Below are 15,328 nucleotides of genomic sequence, written 5' to 3'. Positions count from 1 at the left end.
GGCTTAGTCTTGCTGCCCTTTTATCATTTCTAAATAAAATACGTGGATGCATATACCCACGGCTTAACACTTTTTTTACAAAGTAAAATACACTGTACCAAATACCAATGCTTGCTACACTGACAATATATAACGCAACACAGAGTATATGAGCTATAACAAAATTCTCGTAATGCACAGACAGTAGAAATTCCTGAATAATAACATCAAAAGACGAAGGGCTTCGAGGTCCTAATATCATAGAAATATCAACAGGAGCAAGAGCATATGCTACTGAGATAAGAAACGGCACAAACATTTTAGGGAGCAACTGTGGAAAAACAATAAAGGTCCAGCTTTGCATGCTATTATACCCTAATAGCTTAGATTGCAATATTTGATACTGAAAATCATAGTCCTGCAAAGCAGCGATAACAACAAATATAATAAAAGCAAGTAATTTTATAATAACAACCACAGACATAGCTATGCCAAAATCATCATGAATGGTGTCAAATGTACGTGGGTTAATATGTGTAAATAATGACAAGGAACGAAAGAAAAAACCTGATGGCATAATAAGAAACGAAAATCCTAACGCCAAAGAAACATGAGGTATAGATAAGAAATAGATATAAAATTTATTTTGTCTTTTTTTATAACGTCTGCATAGCAAGTATCCTAAAAAAAACACAGATACAAATAACACGATCGCTATAAGATTTGCACGGAAAAATGTATAGAGTAGCTGTCTATATATAATGGAACTAGAAAAGACTGTGCCAAGCGATACAGTGCTCTCTGCACGCCAAATTGGGGTAACCCCAACGCATGCTAAGAACATGTGTATCATACCGCCAGCAAACGGTAGCATAAAAACAAACAGTAGTATGTATAGTGGTACCCTGTGCATCTTTTGAGAAGTAAGTGTTAGATTTTCCACAAGCACCTATGATAGAACATCTTTATCTTAAGCAGTGCACTGCAGTGTTACTGTGCCCGAGACGAGATGTATCTTTCCTTCCAATATTCCTGGATTACCTTTTCCCAACTACTATGAAATTCTTTCACGGTGTTTTTTCCAAGAGATGCTGGCGGTGATGCTGGGTGAGTAGACGCTGCATTTCTAAAGAACTCCTTCTCAGAAGTTGTCATACTGTCTCTATCGAGCACGCTAGGGTCACCCCAGTATTTGGGATGTGCCTTTCGTGCCTGTGCTTCTGGCGAGAGGAGATAATTGATTACCACAAGCGCTGCATCGCTTACCGAAGAGTTAAAGGGCACGGTCAAAAAATGTGCGTTAGCTACTGTACCTTCATCTATAAGAAACATGCGAACATCACTAGAGAATTCTCCTATAAGCACTCGATTTACCGCATCATATGGATTGAATGTAATGCCGTACTCTAGTTCTGAGTCCTTGAAGAGGGTTATCATCTCTGAATATGAGTTCGGGAATCTTTCTCCATTACGCCAAAAATACGGATGCAGAGCATCAAGATACTTCCAAGTGCCATTACGTGTTACAGCCGCTGTGTGTGCACTGTCAGCGTCATCGTAGGGAAGATAGAAAATGTCTTTCTCCTCTGCAAAAATATAGATAAGATTCTTGATGAATGTTCTCCCTGTAAAATCTAATTCGGGCGATGGATACGTAAAGAGCAGGGGGTGCTTCTTTACAACTGACTCTAGCTCTTCGAGAGTATGAAATGGGGGAACCTTATCTGACCTGTGAAAAAATCCAAGCTGGGCAGTGCCCCATGGCACCTCTAATCCTTCTGTAGGAACAGTAAAATCCTCAAACAGTACTGGGTTATTCTTATCAAGATATCTTTTATTGGGAAGCAGATCGAGTATCTTGCCCAAGAACAGATTATTTTCTTTGAGAAGCTGGAATGAATTTCCATTAAGCCAGAATAAATCTACACTTCCCTTCTTTGTAAGTCCGGATGCTTTTTCTTGCTGTATTCTTCTTGCAACATTGAGACTGTCCTGCACAAGAACGTGAACAAGATTGATGTCATGCTTCTCTTTTACGCGCTCAGCTACCCATGCAATATACTGGTTAATCTGCGTAGAGCCACCCCATGCATTGAAATATACGGTTTTACCTCTAGCGCTTTCTTCTATCAGCTCCCAATCAGCGGTAAAAACGTTAAAAGCAGACACGTTTTTTCTGCAAGAAAGAAAGAATAAAGGAAATAGAAGCAGGAGAAGCAGGAGTGCTCTGCTAAAATATTGTTTGTTGTATGTCATATGTGCACGCTATCCTTTCGATATCCTCGTTTATGTTATTGGCATATACTTCTCATTTATAATATGTAAACAAGTATACCATATTATGAGTATAGTTTCATAAATTCTTCTAGTTCTTCTTTAGAATAAAGCTGTGAAAGAGATTTTGCTTCGTGTATTTCCACACTGCTAATTTTGTACAGCTGCTTTTCCTTCCATGCTCGTTGTAGACCTGTGTTTTCAAACTCTATCTTTCTACGTATGAATATTTTTTTCTGCTCTTTTTCATACGAGACAACAGCAAAGTTTCCTGATCCTATGTACACCAGCTCTTCTTCAGCTTCCAATTTTGTAGAAGCTTTGATGTGCTCTAGCGCTTCTTCAAAACTCACTATTCCATCTGGCTCTTCTGTTCCCATAGCTGTTTGTACATCCTCGATTGCCTTGCCTGTTTTACTCGATATCAGCTTCTGAGATGCTTCTGGTTTTACTATATTGGGGATAGCGTTTTCGGGGTAATGGCTGTATTTTGGGGTTGGGATAGGGTTGTTTTTTTGTTGTATAAAATCCAGGATAGACTTAAAGGGTTTCTTCTTGCTGTTCCATGGCTTCTTAGCTGTAGATGCAGACGCATTATGTTTTTGTGTATGTTCCTGCTGTGTTCTTTTTTCTTTTGCATTTCCTGTGGCTTGCTTGGTCACATTATGTGCATTCTGTGTAGCTCTTCGGTGTTGAGCGCGGGCTTTTTTCTTCATGTTTTTAGTATAATAGAAATTGCAATGAGCATCCCTTTTTTTATTATAGATGGGCATGGGTTGATTTTTCGATCATACTACGCACATATTAGAAATCCACTGAGAAATTCAAAGGGGGAAAATACATCTGCGATTTTTGGTTTCTTCCAAAGCATAAAAAAAATCTATCAAGAATATAAAGTAGAGCAATTAGTAATAGCTCTTGACTCAAGCGCTCCACTAGAGCGTAAAAAAATATACCCAGAATATAAATCGAATAGACAGAAAACCCCTGAAGATTTATCGCATCAAATTAAAATCATTACCCATATTATTGAACAGATGAAGATGCCTCATATAAGCATCGATGGTTTTGAAGCTGATGATATTATCGCCTCACTGGTAGAAGATACAAAGAAACAAGGAACAGGAGTGGTGATTATCAGTTCTGATAAGGATCTCTTCCAGCTTATAGGAGAAAATATACAAATATTAAGACCAAGCTCAAAAAGTGTCGATTGGATACACGTGGATGAGGCATGGGTAGAAGAAAACTACGGTATTGGTGCTGCACAAATTCATGACTACCTTGCTCTTATTGGAGATAGTAGTGACAATATTCCAGGGGTTGCTGGTATAGGACCTAAGACAGCCGCATCCCTACTGCAAAAATATAAGAACCTAGATGGTATTTTTGAAAACTTGAATTCTATAAAAGAGGCATGGAGAAAGAAACTTAGTACTTCTCGCGAGCTAGCACAGCTAAGCTACACACTTGTTCAGCTCAATAAAAACATCCCCATGCCCTCAGATTTTTCTGCTGACTACCCTTCCTTGCTTTGGGAAAATGTAGCAGAAATTCTAGCAGAGCATGATATTAAATCGCTAGATGATAAGAATAAGAAACATACAAGCAGCACAGTAAAGAAGAAGAGCACTGATGCACGTGTACATATCGTTCATGATGCCACAGAACTCAGCAAAGTAGCAGCAGAAGCCTTGGAGAAAAAATATGCGCATATCTACCCGGTTTTCGATAAGGAAAGAGCTTTACACTCAGAGCTCTATGGTATTGCTGTATGCGTGGAGTCAACACATACACATTATCTTCCATGGCATGCCTTAAGCAAAGAAAAGAAGGACAATGCCCTACAGGAGTTAAAGATTCTTTTTGACGCAGAGGACTGCGAACTGATATTTTACGATTCTAAGCAAGCGCTTACCATTTTTCAAAGCATAGGTGTACACAAGCAACACCACCTGTTTCATGCAAACGAGAGACCTATAGCACTTTTTGACATACTTATTGCTGCGTGGATGATATCCCCAGCACAGCATCACTACGACCTTGCAAGCCTACATTCTATCTACGCACCGCACTTAGATTTTTCCATTGAAGCTATTACCGAAAAAGACTTAGAGGAATATTCTGTAGAAGCACTTGCAAAAAAAAGTTCCACTCTATTAGTTGTAATGGCAGAAATTGCACAGAAGCTCCGCTTATTACTAGAAGAGACAGGCATGTACGAAACCTTCCGCAAAGTAGAGATGTATGTTAGCTATGTTCTTACCAAAATAGAAAAGAAAGGGATAGTTATTGATGGGCAGTATCTGTATTCACTTTCTCAGCAATTTTCTAAGCTCCTACTTGAACTAGAACAGGAGATATACGAGCTGAGTGGTGAAACATTTAATGTTAATTCACCCAAGCAACTCGGCGAAATTCTTTTTGAAAAATTGGAACTTCCATACACAAAGAAAACTAAAACTGGCAATTATAGCACTGATGTGCAAACTTTGGAGTTTCTTTCATCAAAGCACATGCTCCCCGAAAAAATTTTAAGATACAGACATATCAATAAATACAAAAACACATACACCGACACGCTCCCTCTTCAAATACAAGTAGCAACAGGCCGTGTTCATACAAGTCTAAACCAAAATGGATCGGAAACAGGTCGAATATCCAGCACGAACCCAGCGCTACAAAATATTCCAGTAAGAGATACAGTGGGTCAGCAAATTCGCTGCGCTTTTATATCCCCTAAAGGATCGAAACTGATAAGTGCCGACTATTCTCAAATTGAGCTAGTTATCCTCGCGCATCTCTCTCAGGACGCTAAATTACTAGACGCCTTTATTCAAGGTGTGGATGTGCATACTCTTACCGCATCAATTCTATTCCAAGTTGCTGAGAATGACGTTACAAGCATGCAAAGGAGGATAGCAAAGAGCATTAACTTTGGTGTTATATATGGAATGTCTGCCTTCCGCCTTTCAAATGAGCTAAAAATCTCCCAAAAAGAAGCAAAGGAGTTTATAAGTTCCTATTTTACTGAATTTGAAAAAATTACTGATTTTATAGCGGGGGTTGTGCAAAATGCCGAAACACTTGGATATACTACCACCATCTTAGGTAGGAGACGCTACCATGAACACATTAACAGCAATAATAAAAACTTAAAACACGCAGCGGACCGCATGGCAATCAATAGTATTATTCAGGGATCTGCAGCTGATATTATGAAATTAGCAATGATATCGGTAAGCGATGCATTAGATACCGAAAACCTATCAAGTGCTATTATTCTGCAAATACACGATGAATTATTACTGGAATGCCCTGAAAACGAAGTATCTCACGTTCTTGCTATGCTGCATAGAATAATGCCAAAAGTTTACGAACTCTCTGCGCCCCTTTCTATTTCTGCCCAAAGTGGGGATAGCTGGGGGGTACTGAAGTAGTGGTACTCGGCGTAACAGGGGGGTATTGCTCGGGAAAGAGTACTTTTTCTTATGCTGTGGAAAAACTTGGTTTTCATTGCATACACGTTGATGAGATAGGGCACAAGGCTCTTGAATATAAAAAAGACAAACTTGTAGAATGCTTTGGTCTCGATATACTTCACCTAGAAAGCAATACGATACACAGAAGAGCGCTTGGGAGCAAGGTCTTTTCGCATAAGAAACAACTAGCAATGCTAGAACGTATTGTGCATCCCTGGATGAAACAGTACATTGAAGAGTATATATCACATTGCAGCCATAAAAACATAGTAATCAATGCCGCTCTCCTGTTTGATTTAGATCTTCAAAAATACTGTGACAAAATAGTTGTGCTACATACACACTCTTTCCTGCGATTTATGCGTGCACTCAAGCGAGATGCATTAGGGATTATCGATACCTGGAGACGATTTCAGCATGAGAAGAAAATTCCCTCAGATAAAAAGCTTAATAAAAACGCATATAATGCCGAAATTGAACGTGTGCATAACAAAACCGATATTCAGCACTACATTTTAGTTTTGGAGAAAGAAATATATGGAACAAGATCGAACACAAGCAGGCAATAATACTACTAGCACCTTTGCTTCCCAGAACAGTTCTCCTGTCTTTACTTCTCCTACTCCCCCTATTGACACACAAGCTTCTCTGCAAGCATCCAATACCTCTCAGCAGGGTAGTGCCTCAGCACAGCAGCATGCTCATGCAACATCACAGTATGATACATTGTATAAGAATCCAGACTCCCACTCCTCATTCAACCCCTCAGCTCCCCAGAATACAGCACAGCCCCCAAAGCAAGAGAGCTCAGAGCAATTTCTTTTACTTTCTCTTATCATTGCTATCTCCATTACTGCAGTTGTTATAGGTGTTGGTTGGGCTCTTTTTTATCCAAAAGGAGAGGTGCTAGCACAGGAGGAAGTATCTACGTCAATATCGCCACAAGATGCGCCATTGATACAAAAGGATAGTAGTGATACGAATGATTTAGTAATAATTTACGGCAATGAAGACCAGGGGTTTACGCAAGAAAGCACAGCCACAGACATACAGCATGGGCAAGTACTTGCCCCTGGCAGCTCTCAGGAGCACACACAAGCAATAAATACTTCTACAGAAGCACCACCCCCTCGCCAGCAGAGTACAGCTACAGACACTGGCACTGCGAATGCAATCGCTACGGCTAACTCTCATTCTCACTCTACTGCAAGTAACGCTGGCACCAAGGCCGCTTCTCGCACAACAGAAAAAAACATACAGAACATAGAGAGCGCAAGTGCCGCAAGTGCGAGTGAGCGCATACCGAGCGCCTCGCCAAACACCAAGTATTGGATACAGGTATTCTCCACCAACAACAGAGATTCTGCTATGAAGGTTCTCAACACACTTGATATGCAAGGTATTAAAGCGGTGATAGTTACAAAAAATATACAAAATAACTTATATTACCGACTAAGGATAGGACCCTACTATAACAAAAATGAAGGGAAGAAATTCCTACACTGGATAAAGGCAAATAAAGCATACTCTGATGCCTACATCTCAGTCGAGAAGAGCTAGGATACTCTTCTGCTTCTACTTCAACATACAACGTAGCAATGTTACGGGTAATCGGGCGCACATAGCATGCTACTATAACACAGCATGCTACTATAACACAAATAGCATTGTTCAGTATAAAATACTATAGTACACTATGTTAACCCTCATGGTAACATGCACAATAGAACACTTGCTATAATTGTGCTATACTGAACATGAAGGCTTGCTATACTAGCTGCCAACACACATAAAGAACAAGGGTGTCGTATGCTATCTCAAATCAAGTTACAAGGGATTCACTATCACATCAGTGATTCCACCAAGGATTTTATCAAAGAGAAGTTCTCTAAATTTGATTACCTCAACGATCTTATTGTCAATGGAGAAATACGTATACATAGGGAAAAGCAGGAGTTTAAGCTAGAAGTAGATCTGCATCTTAAGCAGCAGCATCAAGTTCATTGTGAAGCTCACCATGAACTATTGTACCCTGCAATAGAAAATCTTACCCACAAGCTCAAGAATGTGCTTTCAGATCTACATAATAAGGCTAAATCGCATAAAACAAGAGAAACACACAGTCATCACGCTGGTCTCAATGAGATTTCTGAGCTAGAGTAGCTTTTGCAAGTGAAGCGGTGCCCTGTTACCCAAAGAGGCCTCAACTGCTACACACGCACCTTAAATGTACACAGAAAAAAACTCAACCTTATAGGCCCAAACGAAAACATAGACGAGCACATTGATGATTGCCTTGCGCCGCTACAATATCTCTACTCCTTGTTACATACTATGCTGGCAGCATATAGCGCCAATACTACGATGGGTGCTATTCAATGCATAGACCTTGGATCGGGGGCTGGCTTACCTGGCATTCCACTCATGCTCCATTTGTATGCATTAGGGGTACCAGCATGTTGGTACTTAGTAGAAAAATCTCCAAGGAAAAGCCAATTTCTTAGAACAGCAATTGCTGATATTGAAAGCGAACTTTCTGTACAACTTCCTATTAAAGTCGTTGAAACGAAGCTCTGTGACTGGGAAACAAGGCATGAATTACCCTTACATAAGGGAAAACGCATAATTCTTGCAAGGGCATTTAGAACTCTTACACCTTATGTAGCACGTGAAATAGCTCACGTACTTGCCCCTGCAGAACTCGTCCTCTACAAAGGGAGGAAGAGTACAATTCTAGAAGAGCTTGCAGAGCTAGATGCTCTGGTGAAGGTAGTAAACATTGTACCGCTACATTGCATGCACAAAAAAGAAAGACATATAGTACACGTAAAGATATAGGCATAGAGACTGCGGGGCTAGCACTCTAAATGCTCTGACTATTAACACATTATTACTTGTGTTCAACAAGCAAAACAGCTCGCACACAGCAATTTCTGATTACAAGAGCTATAAAAACAGAACAAGAATATGCAAAGCATTGAAAAATAAACACTTGAAATATGTTCTTTGGTATATTATGATATAGAATATATACGCCAGTTACGGCTCAAAAGTAGAGTGATAATTGCCGATTATATACTATTATTTATTATAAAATACTAATATACGAGGAGATATAGAATAGAAATTATGAAAAAACTATACATACTGTTATATTTAGCCATAGCTATTTTTCCTTCTTATACACAATCCTTTAGGTTGCTTATGGGGGCAGATGCATCTATATTTACAACACGAATACAAGCCGTTGCCTCTGACGCCACAATAGATATATCAAATCCAAATTTAATTGACTATTTTGACCCCGATACCACATCGATACACTCTACAGCATCTTTAGGGTATTTTTTCGGTGTGCAATTTTTTGAACAATTAGATCTTAAAGCGCGTCTTGCATATGATTATACTAGCAATATTTTTCTTATTGATATGACAAATAAAAAAGTGCTATATACCATGAAAGACAAACTGTCGCTTAATCTTATGCTTCGCTACAACCTACGATTACATTATCTTCTTTCTATGTACATCGAGGGAGGCGGAGGTTCTCATATGCAATTAAGCACTATAAGCAGGTACTCTTCAAGCGCTGATAGAATAAATATAGCAAACTCAAAATTTCTCCCCTTTCAAAGTGAAATTGAGAACTACGCTGACTACAGTTTTGAACCTTATGTTCCATTTGGGGCTGGTTTTACCATGCGCTTTAACGAGTATCTCTTTTCGCAAATTTCTATAGGGTATTCGGGGCGTTACTATATTTCTAGCACAAGAACAACATATAATTTTAGTGATACTATTCAATACAATACATACTCATATGTTTCACCGGAGTTAGAGCATGGTATACTTATTGAGTATGCGTATGTATTCTAACGTGCTGTAGTGTTTATAAGTGTTTATATCGCTGTAGTTTTATATCATAATGCTACAACATGCACTGCAGTGATACCATCGATATCATCACACAGATAGCTGTGTATCGTGCAAGAAGTAAGGTAAGGCGTTGGCCGGATTTGAACCGGCGAATAAAGGTTTTGCAGACCTCTCCCTTAACCACTTGGGTACAACGCCATAGTTTCTATCTTTATTGTAGTATATATTATTGAGTATATATTATTGAGTATATATTATTTACTAAAGCACCTATAGGAAATACCGCCTATAGGAGATACTAAGAAAGCCACTTATAAGAACTCAGAAGCTTTGAAAAATAGCTTTATTTCGCGCGTAGCACTCTGCACCGAGTCTGATGCGTGTACAATATTTTCTGGCATCCCTAGTGCAAAATCTCCTCGAATAGAACCCGGGGTAGCTTGTAGGGGATCAGTTGCTCCTACCAATGCCCTCGTTACAGCAACAGCTTGCAAGCCACCCCATACCATAAGCATAACTTTTGAAGAGCCCATGTATTGTACTAAGGAGTTATAGAATACCTTGTCTTTATGCTCTCTATATAAGCTTTCTAGCTGCAAGGGACGTAGCATACATACACGTATTGCCTTCAGTTCCAAACCTCTCTGCTCGAAACGTTGCACAATCTGTCCAACTATTCTTTTTTCAAGCACACCTGGTTTAAGCATAACAAACTCTAATTCATAACTCATACTTCTATTATACACGCTTGCGTATGAAAAATCTACTGCATGACATCTATTGCATTAATAGTGTGTTTCTCTTATACTATGTATATTGAAACAAAATACCACTGGCCTATGCACTGATTACTACTCCCTTACAATGATGCAGGGGTATTTTCTTACAAAGAAAAATAATAACGTGGTCTTTGATGTTTTTTTTAGGAATGCACCGTATGGGGCATATACAGTATTTTCTGGCCTTTCGCTTGTTTTGGATTCTATTCGCTCTCTTCAATTTAGCCATGAAGACATAGAGTTCTTACAAAATACCACACACTTTCATCCTGCATTTCTTGAGTATCTTAGCAATTTTCGTTTTCATGGAGATATCTGGTCTATGCCAGAAGGAACGGTATGCTTTCCGTATGAGCCAATTATGCGCATACATGCATCTATCATTGAGGCACAGCTTATTGAAAGCGTTTTATTAAGCACAATAAATTATAGCACTATGGTTTCAACAAAAGCAGCACGCGTATGCTACGCTGCAAAAAACACCCCGGTTGCAGAACTAGGGTTACGACGTGCACCGGGCCATTCCTCCGCGCTTATAGCAAGCCGTGCTGCGTACATAGGCGGGATAGGCTATAGCTCTAACGTAGAAGCAAGTAAGCTTTATAATATCCCCTACATAGGAACCATGTCGCATTCTTGGGTTATGAATTTTGATACGGAGCGTGATGCCTTTCATACCTATTCCCGTCTTTATCCAAAGAATGCTGTATTTCTCTTAGATACATATGATACCTTAAAAAGTGGCATAGTACACGCAATAGAAGCGGGGAAAACACTGGTACAACAGGGAAATAATTTTGGAGTTCGATTAGATAGTGGAGATATTGACTACTTGTCCCGGACTGTACGTGCAAAACTAAACAGCTCGGGTTTAGAGAAAGCCTTTATTGTAGCTACAAATAACCTAGACGAAGAAATAATATCTGATTTAACTGCTGCACATTGTCCTATTGATATGTGGGGTCTAGGAACAAAACTCGTATCAAATGAAATCAGTAACTCTATCGAGGGAGTGTATAAACTCTGTGCAAAACAAGACGAAAATAAGCATACATTTACTGGACTGCTCAAAGTATCGAATAATATTAAAAAAACTACCCTGCCAGGTATAAAACAAGTGTTTAGGTACTATTCCCATAAAGCAGATCTTTCTAACACAGCATACATTGCTGATGTTATTGCGAGTGATAGCGTGGAGGGAAAGGAAAACCCACAGATGTTTTCTGGTGCAGAAGTGCACCACCCATTGCTGGATCATCGTAAGTTTACCCTATCAAAGCATGCTCTGTCGTTTCCTTTGCTGCAAAAGGTCTTCGAGAAAGGAGAGATAATCTATAACGAGGATGTTCAAACCATGCGAAGCAACGTAGAGAAGCAGTTAGGGTGCATAGATAGCAGTTTTAAGCGCCTGCTTAACCCACATGTATATAAAGTGTCAATATCCACTGAACTAAAGTCCCTTAGAGATAGTACATTGGAAAAAGTAGAGGAAACATATAGAAAGGAGGAGCTATGATGGGAAGTATTATAGGCGCACTACTTGGCCTCTATCTGTTTCGTAGTATATTTGGTCTACTATTAGGAGCTATATTAGGGTATGTATTCCTCTCTCCTCGCAGAAGAATGGGGGGTGCATATTCGTCGATGTTTAGCGGTATCTCTGCCCAAAAAATGCAAGAGTTACAGAATATGTACTTCTTCACTTTCTTCACCATACTTGGAAAAATAGCAAAGGTTGATGGTACTATTTCAAAACAGGAGGGGGATTTTCTTATACAGCTTGTGCATAAGCTACAGCTCACTGGAGAGCATAAGGCCTCTGCAATACATTACTTTAATAACGCAAAGAATGAACCAAAAAGTGTGGAAGAGCTAGCATCGCAGTTTCATCTCCTTTTCGGTAGAACACCCCAGTTAGAACGGCAAATGCTGTATCAAATAGTGGGTATAGCATCGGCTGATGGTATTATCTCTGCACAAGAAGAACGGATTATTAAATCTATCGCTTCAATTTTTTCGGTTTCTGATGCTGAGCTTTCTCATATAATCAATTCATTTGAGGCGAGCACCGAACAGTCGTACCACGTATTGGGTCTTAGCAAGGATGCGAGTAATGAGGAGTTAAAAAAGTCGTATAGAAAGCTTGCTAAGGAATATCACCCTGATACTCTTAAGAGTCGTGGTTTACCAGATTCGATGATAGAGTCTGCAGAAAAACGTTTTTACCAAATACAACAGGCATGGACAGCAATAAAGAAAGAGCGTAGCATAGCATAGCTATGAAATGTATACTTCCCTTTGTCTATTTCCTTGTTGTGGCCCTACTATACCCTTGCTCTCCATATCCTCAATAATTCTTGAAGCTCTATTGTAGCCTATCTTTAATCTTCTTTGTAGTTGCGATGCAGATGCACGCTGGTTTACAAGCACCTCTTCCAACGCCTGCTCCCAAAGCGGATCATCTGCCCCCGCAAACTCTTCTGTAGTATCTGTGTTGCCTTCAAAGAGCCGCTCATCCATATACTCGGGCTCTCCGCCTGCTTCCTTTACAAATGCTACCACCCTTTCCACTTCTTGCTCTGCAAGATACGCACCTTGCAAACGCTCGGGAAAAGGGTTTTGTGCGGAGGAGTAGAGCATATCACCTTTTCCAAGGAGCTTCTCGGCTCCGTTTATGTCCAGTATAATGCGCGAATCTATCTTGCTTGCCACCATAAATGAAATGCGAGTAGGTATGTTCGATTTGATAAGCCCGGTTATTACATCAGTTGACGGTCTTTGTGTTGCAATAACAAGGTGAATGCCTACTGCTCGGGATTTCGCAGCAAGTTTTGATATAAGAATTTCCATATCCTTTCCGCAGGACATCATAAGATCAGCAAACTCATCGATAACGATTACAATATATGGCATTTTCGACTTAGTCTTTTGTTCACTTGCTTTACTATTGTAACTTTGTATTTCTCTTACATTGCCTTGTTCGAGCAGTACATATCTTCGCTCCATTTCCTGCACGCACCAATTCAATATTTTAACAGATTTCTGTGGATCACTAATCATTGGTGTAAGGAGGTGAGGTATGTCATTATAAAAGCTAAGCTCAACAATCTTAGGATCGATAAGGATCAGTTTAACATCATCGGGGTGATGCGCATAAAGAATGGAGCAAATAATAGAATTGATGCATACCGATTTACCACTGCCGGTTGCGCCTGCTATAAGCATATGAGGGGTCTTTACAAGATCCATAACAATGGTTTGCGCAGAAATATTCTTACCTAATGCAATGGGGAGTATGTTCTTTTTGTTTCGAAAATCCACTTGAGATATAAGCTCAGAGAAAGCAACTGTCTGCCTTTCTCTATTGGGGACCTCGATGCCTACCGCTTCTTTTCCCGGTATGGGTGCAACAATACGTATACTAGGAGCTGCTAAACGTAGTGCGATATTGTCTGATAATTCTACTATACGTCGTAGGCGTACCCCGGGTGCTGGGAGTATTTCAAAAAGCGTTACTACTGGCCCCATACATATAGATACTACCCTCGCATCAATATTAAACTCCTTTAGTGTTTCCTCTAACCTTAGAGCTATATCCTGTTGCTGTTCTTCGCTTATCCGTGGTAACGGTGGGGGTGCTGCAAGAATATCTGAAATCGGTATTACGTACTTCCCCTTCCTTCTCTTTTCGCTATGTTTTATTACCTTCTTATCATCATGCGCTATATTGGGTGCTCTCTTGTCAAACACACCCTGATCTAGGATAGTGGCTGTGTATGTATTTGTGTTGTGCGTATCCTGGTCTGCACTGTCATCTGTAGTGTCGGGTGTATCCTTATCGAGTGTAGCACTATCTAGTGTGTTGGGCGTATCTATGTCGGCTTCTACAGGCGCATTGTGTACATGCGTATCCAGTCCTACAATGGATCGTAGATCATCAAAAATCTGTTCCTGCTGTACAGGTTCGCCCTCAGTATAAAGTTCACTGATTGTTACTCCGTCAACTGCACTGAGTTCCTCGTCCTCTACTTCAAATTCAGAATCTTGTGCTGTGGCACTTGCCTCCATCGTTGCCGTTATGTGCTCTTGCGCTAGATGTGCTGCTACAACTGCCTCTTGTTCTTCTTCCTCTCTACTACTACTGCTACTACTTTCATGCATATCAACTACAGCTAACTCTTCTCTTTCTTCATATATTTCTATACCTTCAAAATCTTCTAGTGCGATTGCATTCTCTATAGTAGGGACTATACTTGTCTGTTCGGTGTGGGTTATGCTTGCCTGTTCTTCCTTATACGATAATGATGTATCATGCTCGTAGCTCTGCTCTTCATCTGCTATCGTATTAATACGCATACCCTCCCCTTCTACTTCCTCTGCACCCTGTGTTATTGTGCTCTGCGTACTCACTACAGTCCTACCTTGATCTACAGGCATAGGTTTTGCTACGCTTTGTGTACCTGCTGTAGCATATGCTACTTGCGATACTAACTCAGCTTCGCTACTTCTGCTTGCAGCATCCATTCTTGGCACATAGCCTTCTGCGCCGATTGGCGCCTTGTCTTGCATGCGTTCTTTTTCGTATTCAGCATAGTATGAGCGATTCTTACCATGCCCATGAAATAAGAGCAGGTACCTTTCCTCGTGTTTTTTTGGATGTAGTAAGGACTTGCTATCTTCTTCTTGTGCTTCGTACCCTGTTGGGTATGAAGCAAAACGTAGATGTGCTTTCTCCTGTCTGTCTTTTACTTTGTATTGTTGCATATCCACAGCATCGATGCCGTTGTTGGCGTATGCCATACCTTGAGGCTGAGATGTGGCTTGTACCGCACTAGTTGTATTACCGAGTACATGATGATGGCTGTGATATGGATTTTGGTATGCTATGTTTGATGGCCGCTGTAGCCCTTGATGTCTTATATTCTCTCTTTGCTTTGC

General features: G+C 40.1%; 5 protein-coding genes and 1 non-coding gene across 6 annotated transcripts; 4 read left to right on the top strand and 2 right to left on the bottom strand.

Moving 5' to 3' along the window:
• The first annotated feature begins 3,296 nt into the window (after positions 1-3,296).
• LOC132564265 (DNA polymerase I-like) lies at positions 3,297-5,693 on the top strand. The gene has a single exon (XM_060228937.1). The coding sequence runs from the start codon at positions 3,297-3,299 to the stop codon at positions 5,691-5,693; it is 2,397 nt and encodes a 798-aa protein (XP_060084920.1).
• Positions 5,694-8,099: 2,406 nt separating this feature from the next.
• LOC132564264 (ribosomal RNA small subunit methyltransferase G-like) lies at positions 8,100-8,573 on the top strand. The gene has a single exon (XM_060228935.1). The coding sequence runs from the start codon at positions 8,100-8,102 to the stop codon at positions 8,571-8,573; it is 474 nt and encodes a 157-aa protein (XP_060084918.1).
• A 1,163-nt stretch (positions 8,574-9,736) lies between these two features.
• On the bottom strand, positions 9,737-9,809 carry Trnac-gca (transfer RNA cysteine (anticodon GCA)). Its single transcript has one exon. It is a non-coding gene; the product is annotated as a tRNA-Cys (tRNA).
• Positions 9,810-9,922: 113 nt separating this feature from the next.
• On the bottom strand, positions 9,923-10,342 carry LOC132564263 (nucleoside diphosphate kinase-like). The gene has a single exon (XM_060228934.1). The coding sequence runs from the start codon at positions 10,340-10,342 to the stop codon at positions 9,923-9,925; it is 420 nt and encodes a 139-aa protein (XP_060084917.1).
• Positions 10,343-10,826: 484 nt separating this feature from the next.
• Positions 10,827-11,906, top strand: LOC132564262 (nicotinate phosphoribosyltransferase-like). Its single transcript, XM_060228933.1, has one exon. It carries the CDS (start codon positions 10,827-10,829, stop codon positions 11,904-11,906), a length of 1,080 nt encoding a protein of 359 aa, XP_060084916.1.
• Positions 11,907-12,013: 107 nt separating this feature from the next.
• On the top strand, positions 12,014-12,667 carry LOC132564260 (co-chaperone protein DjlA-like). The gene has a single exon (XM_060228932.1). It carries the CDS (start codon positions 12,014-12,016, stop codon positions 12,665-12,667), a length of 654 nt encoding a protein of 217 aa, XP_060084915.1.
• The last annotated feature ends 2,661 nt before the right edge of the window (positions 12,668-15,328 follow it).

This window comes from Ylistrum balloti, unplaced genomic scaffold (assembly GCF_031769215.1).
Source record: "Ylistrum balloti isolate Yb309-2 unplaced genomic scaffold, AGI_CSIRO_Ybal_v1 Utg372114, whole genome shotgun sequence".
In the NCBI taxonomy this organism is placed as follows: domain Eukaryota; kingdom Metazoa; phylum Mollusca; class Bivalvia; order Pectinida; family Pectinidae; genus Ylistrum; species Ylistrum balloti.
Note: the sequence above shows the minus strand (reverse complement) of the source record. Positions and strands in the feature narration are given on the sequence as shown.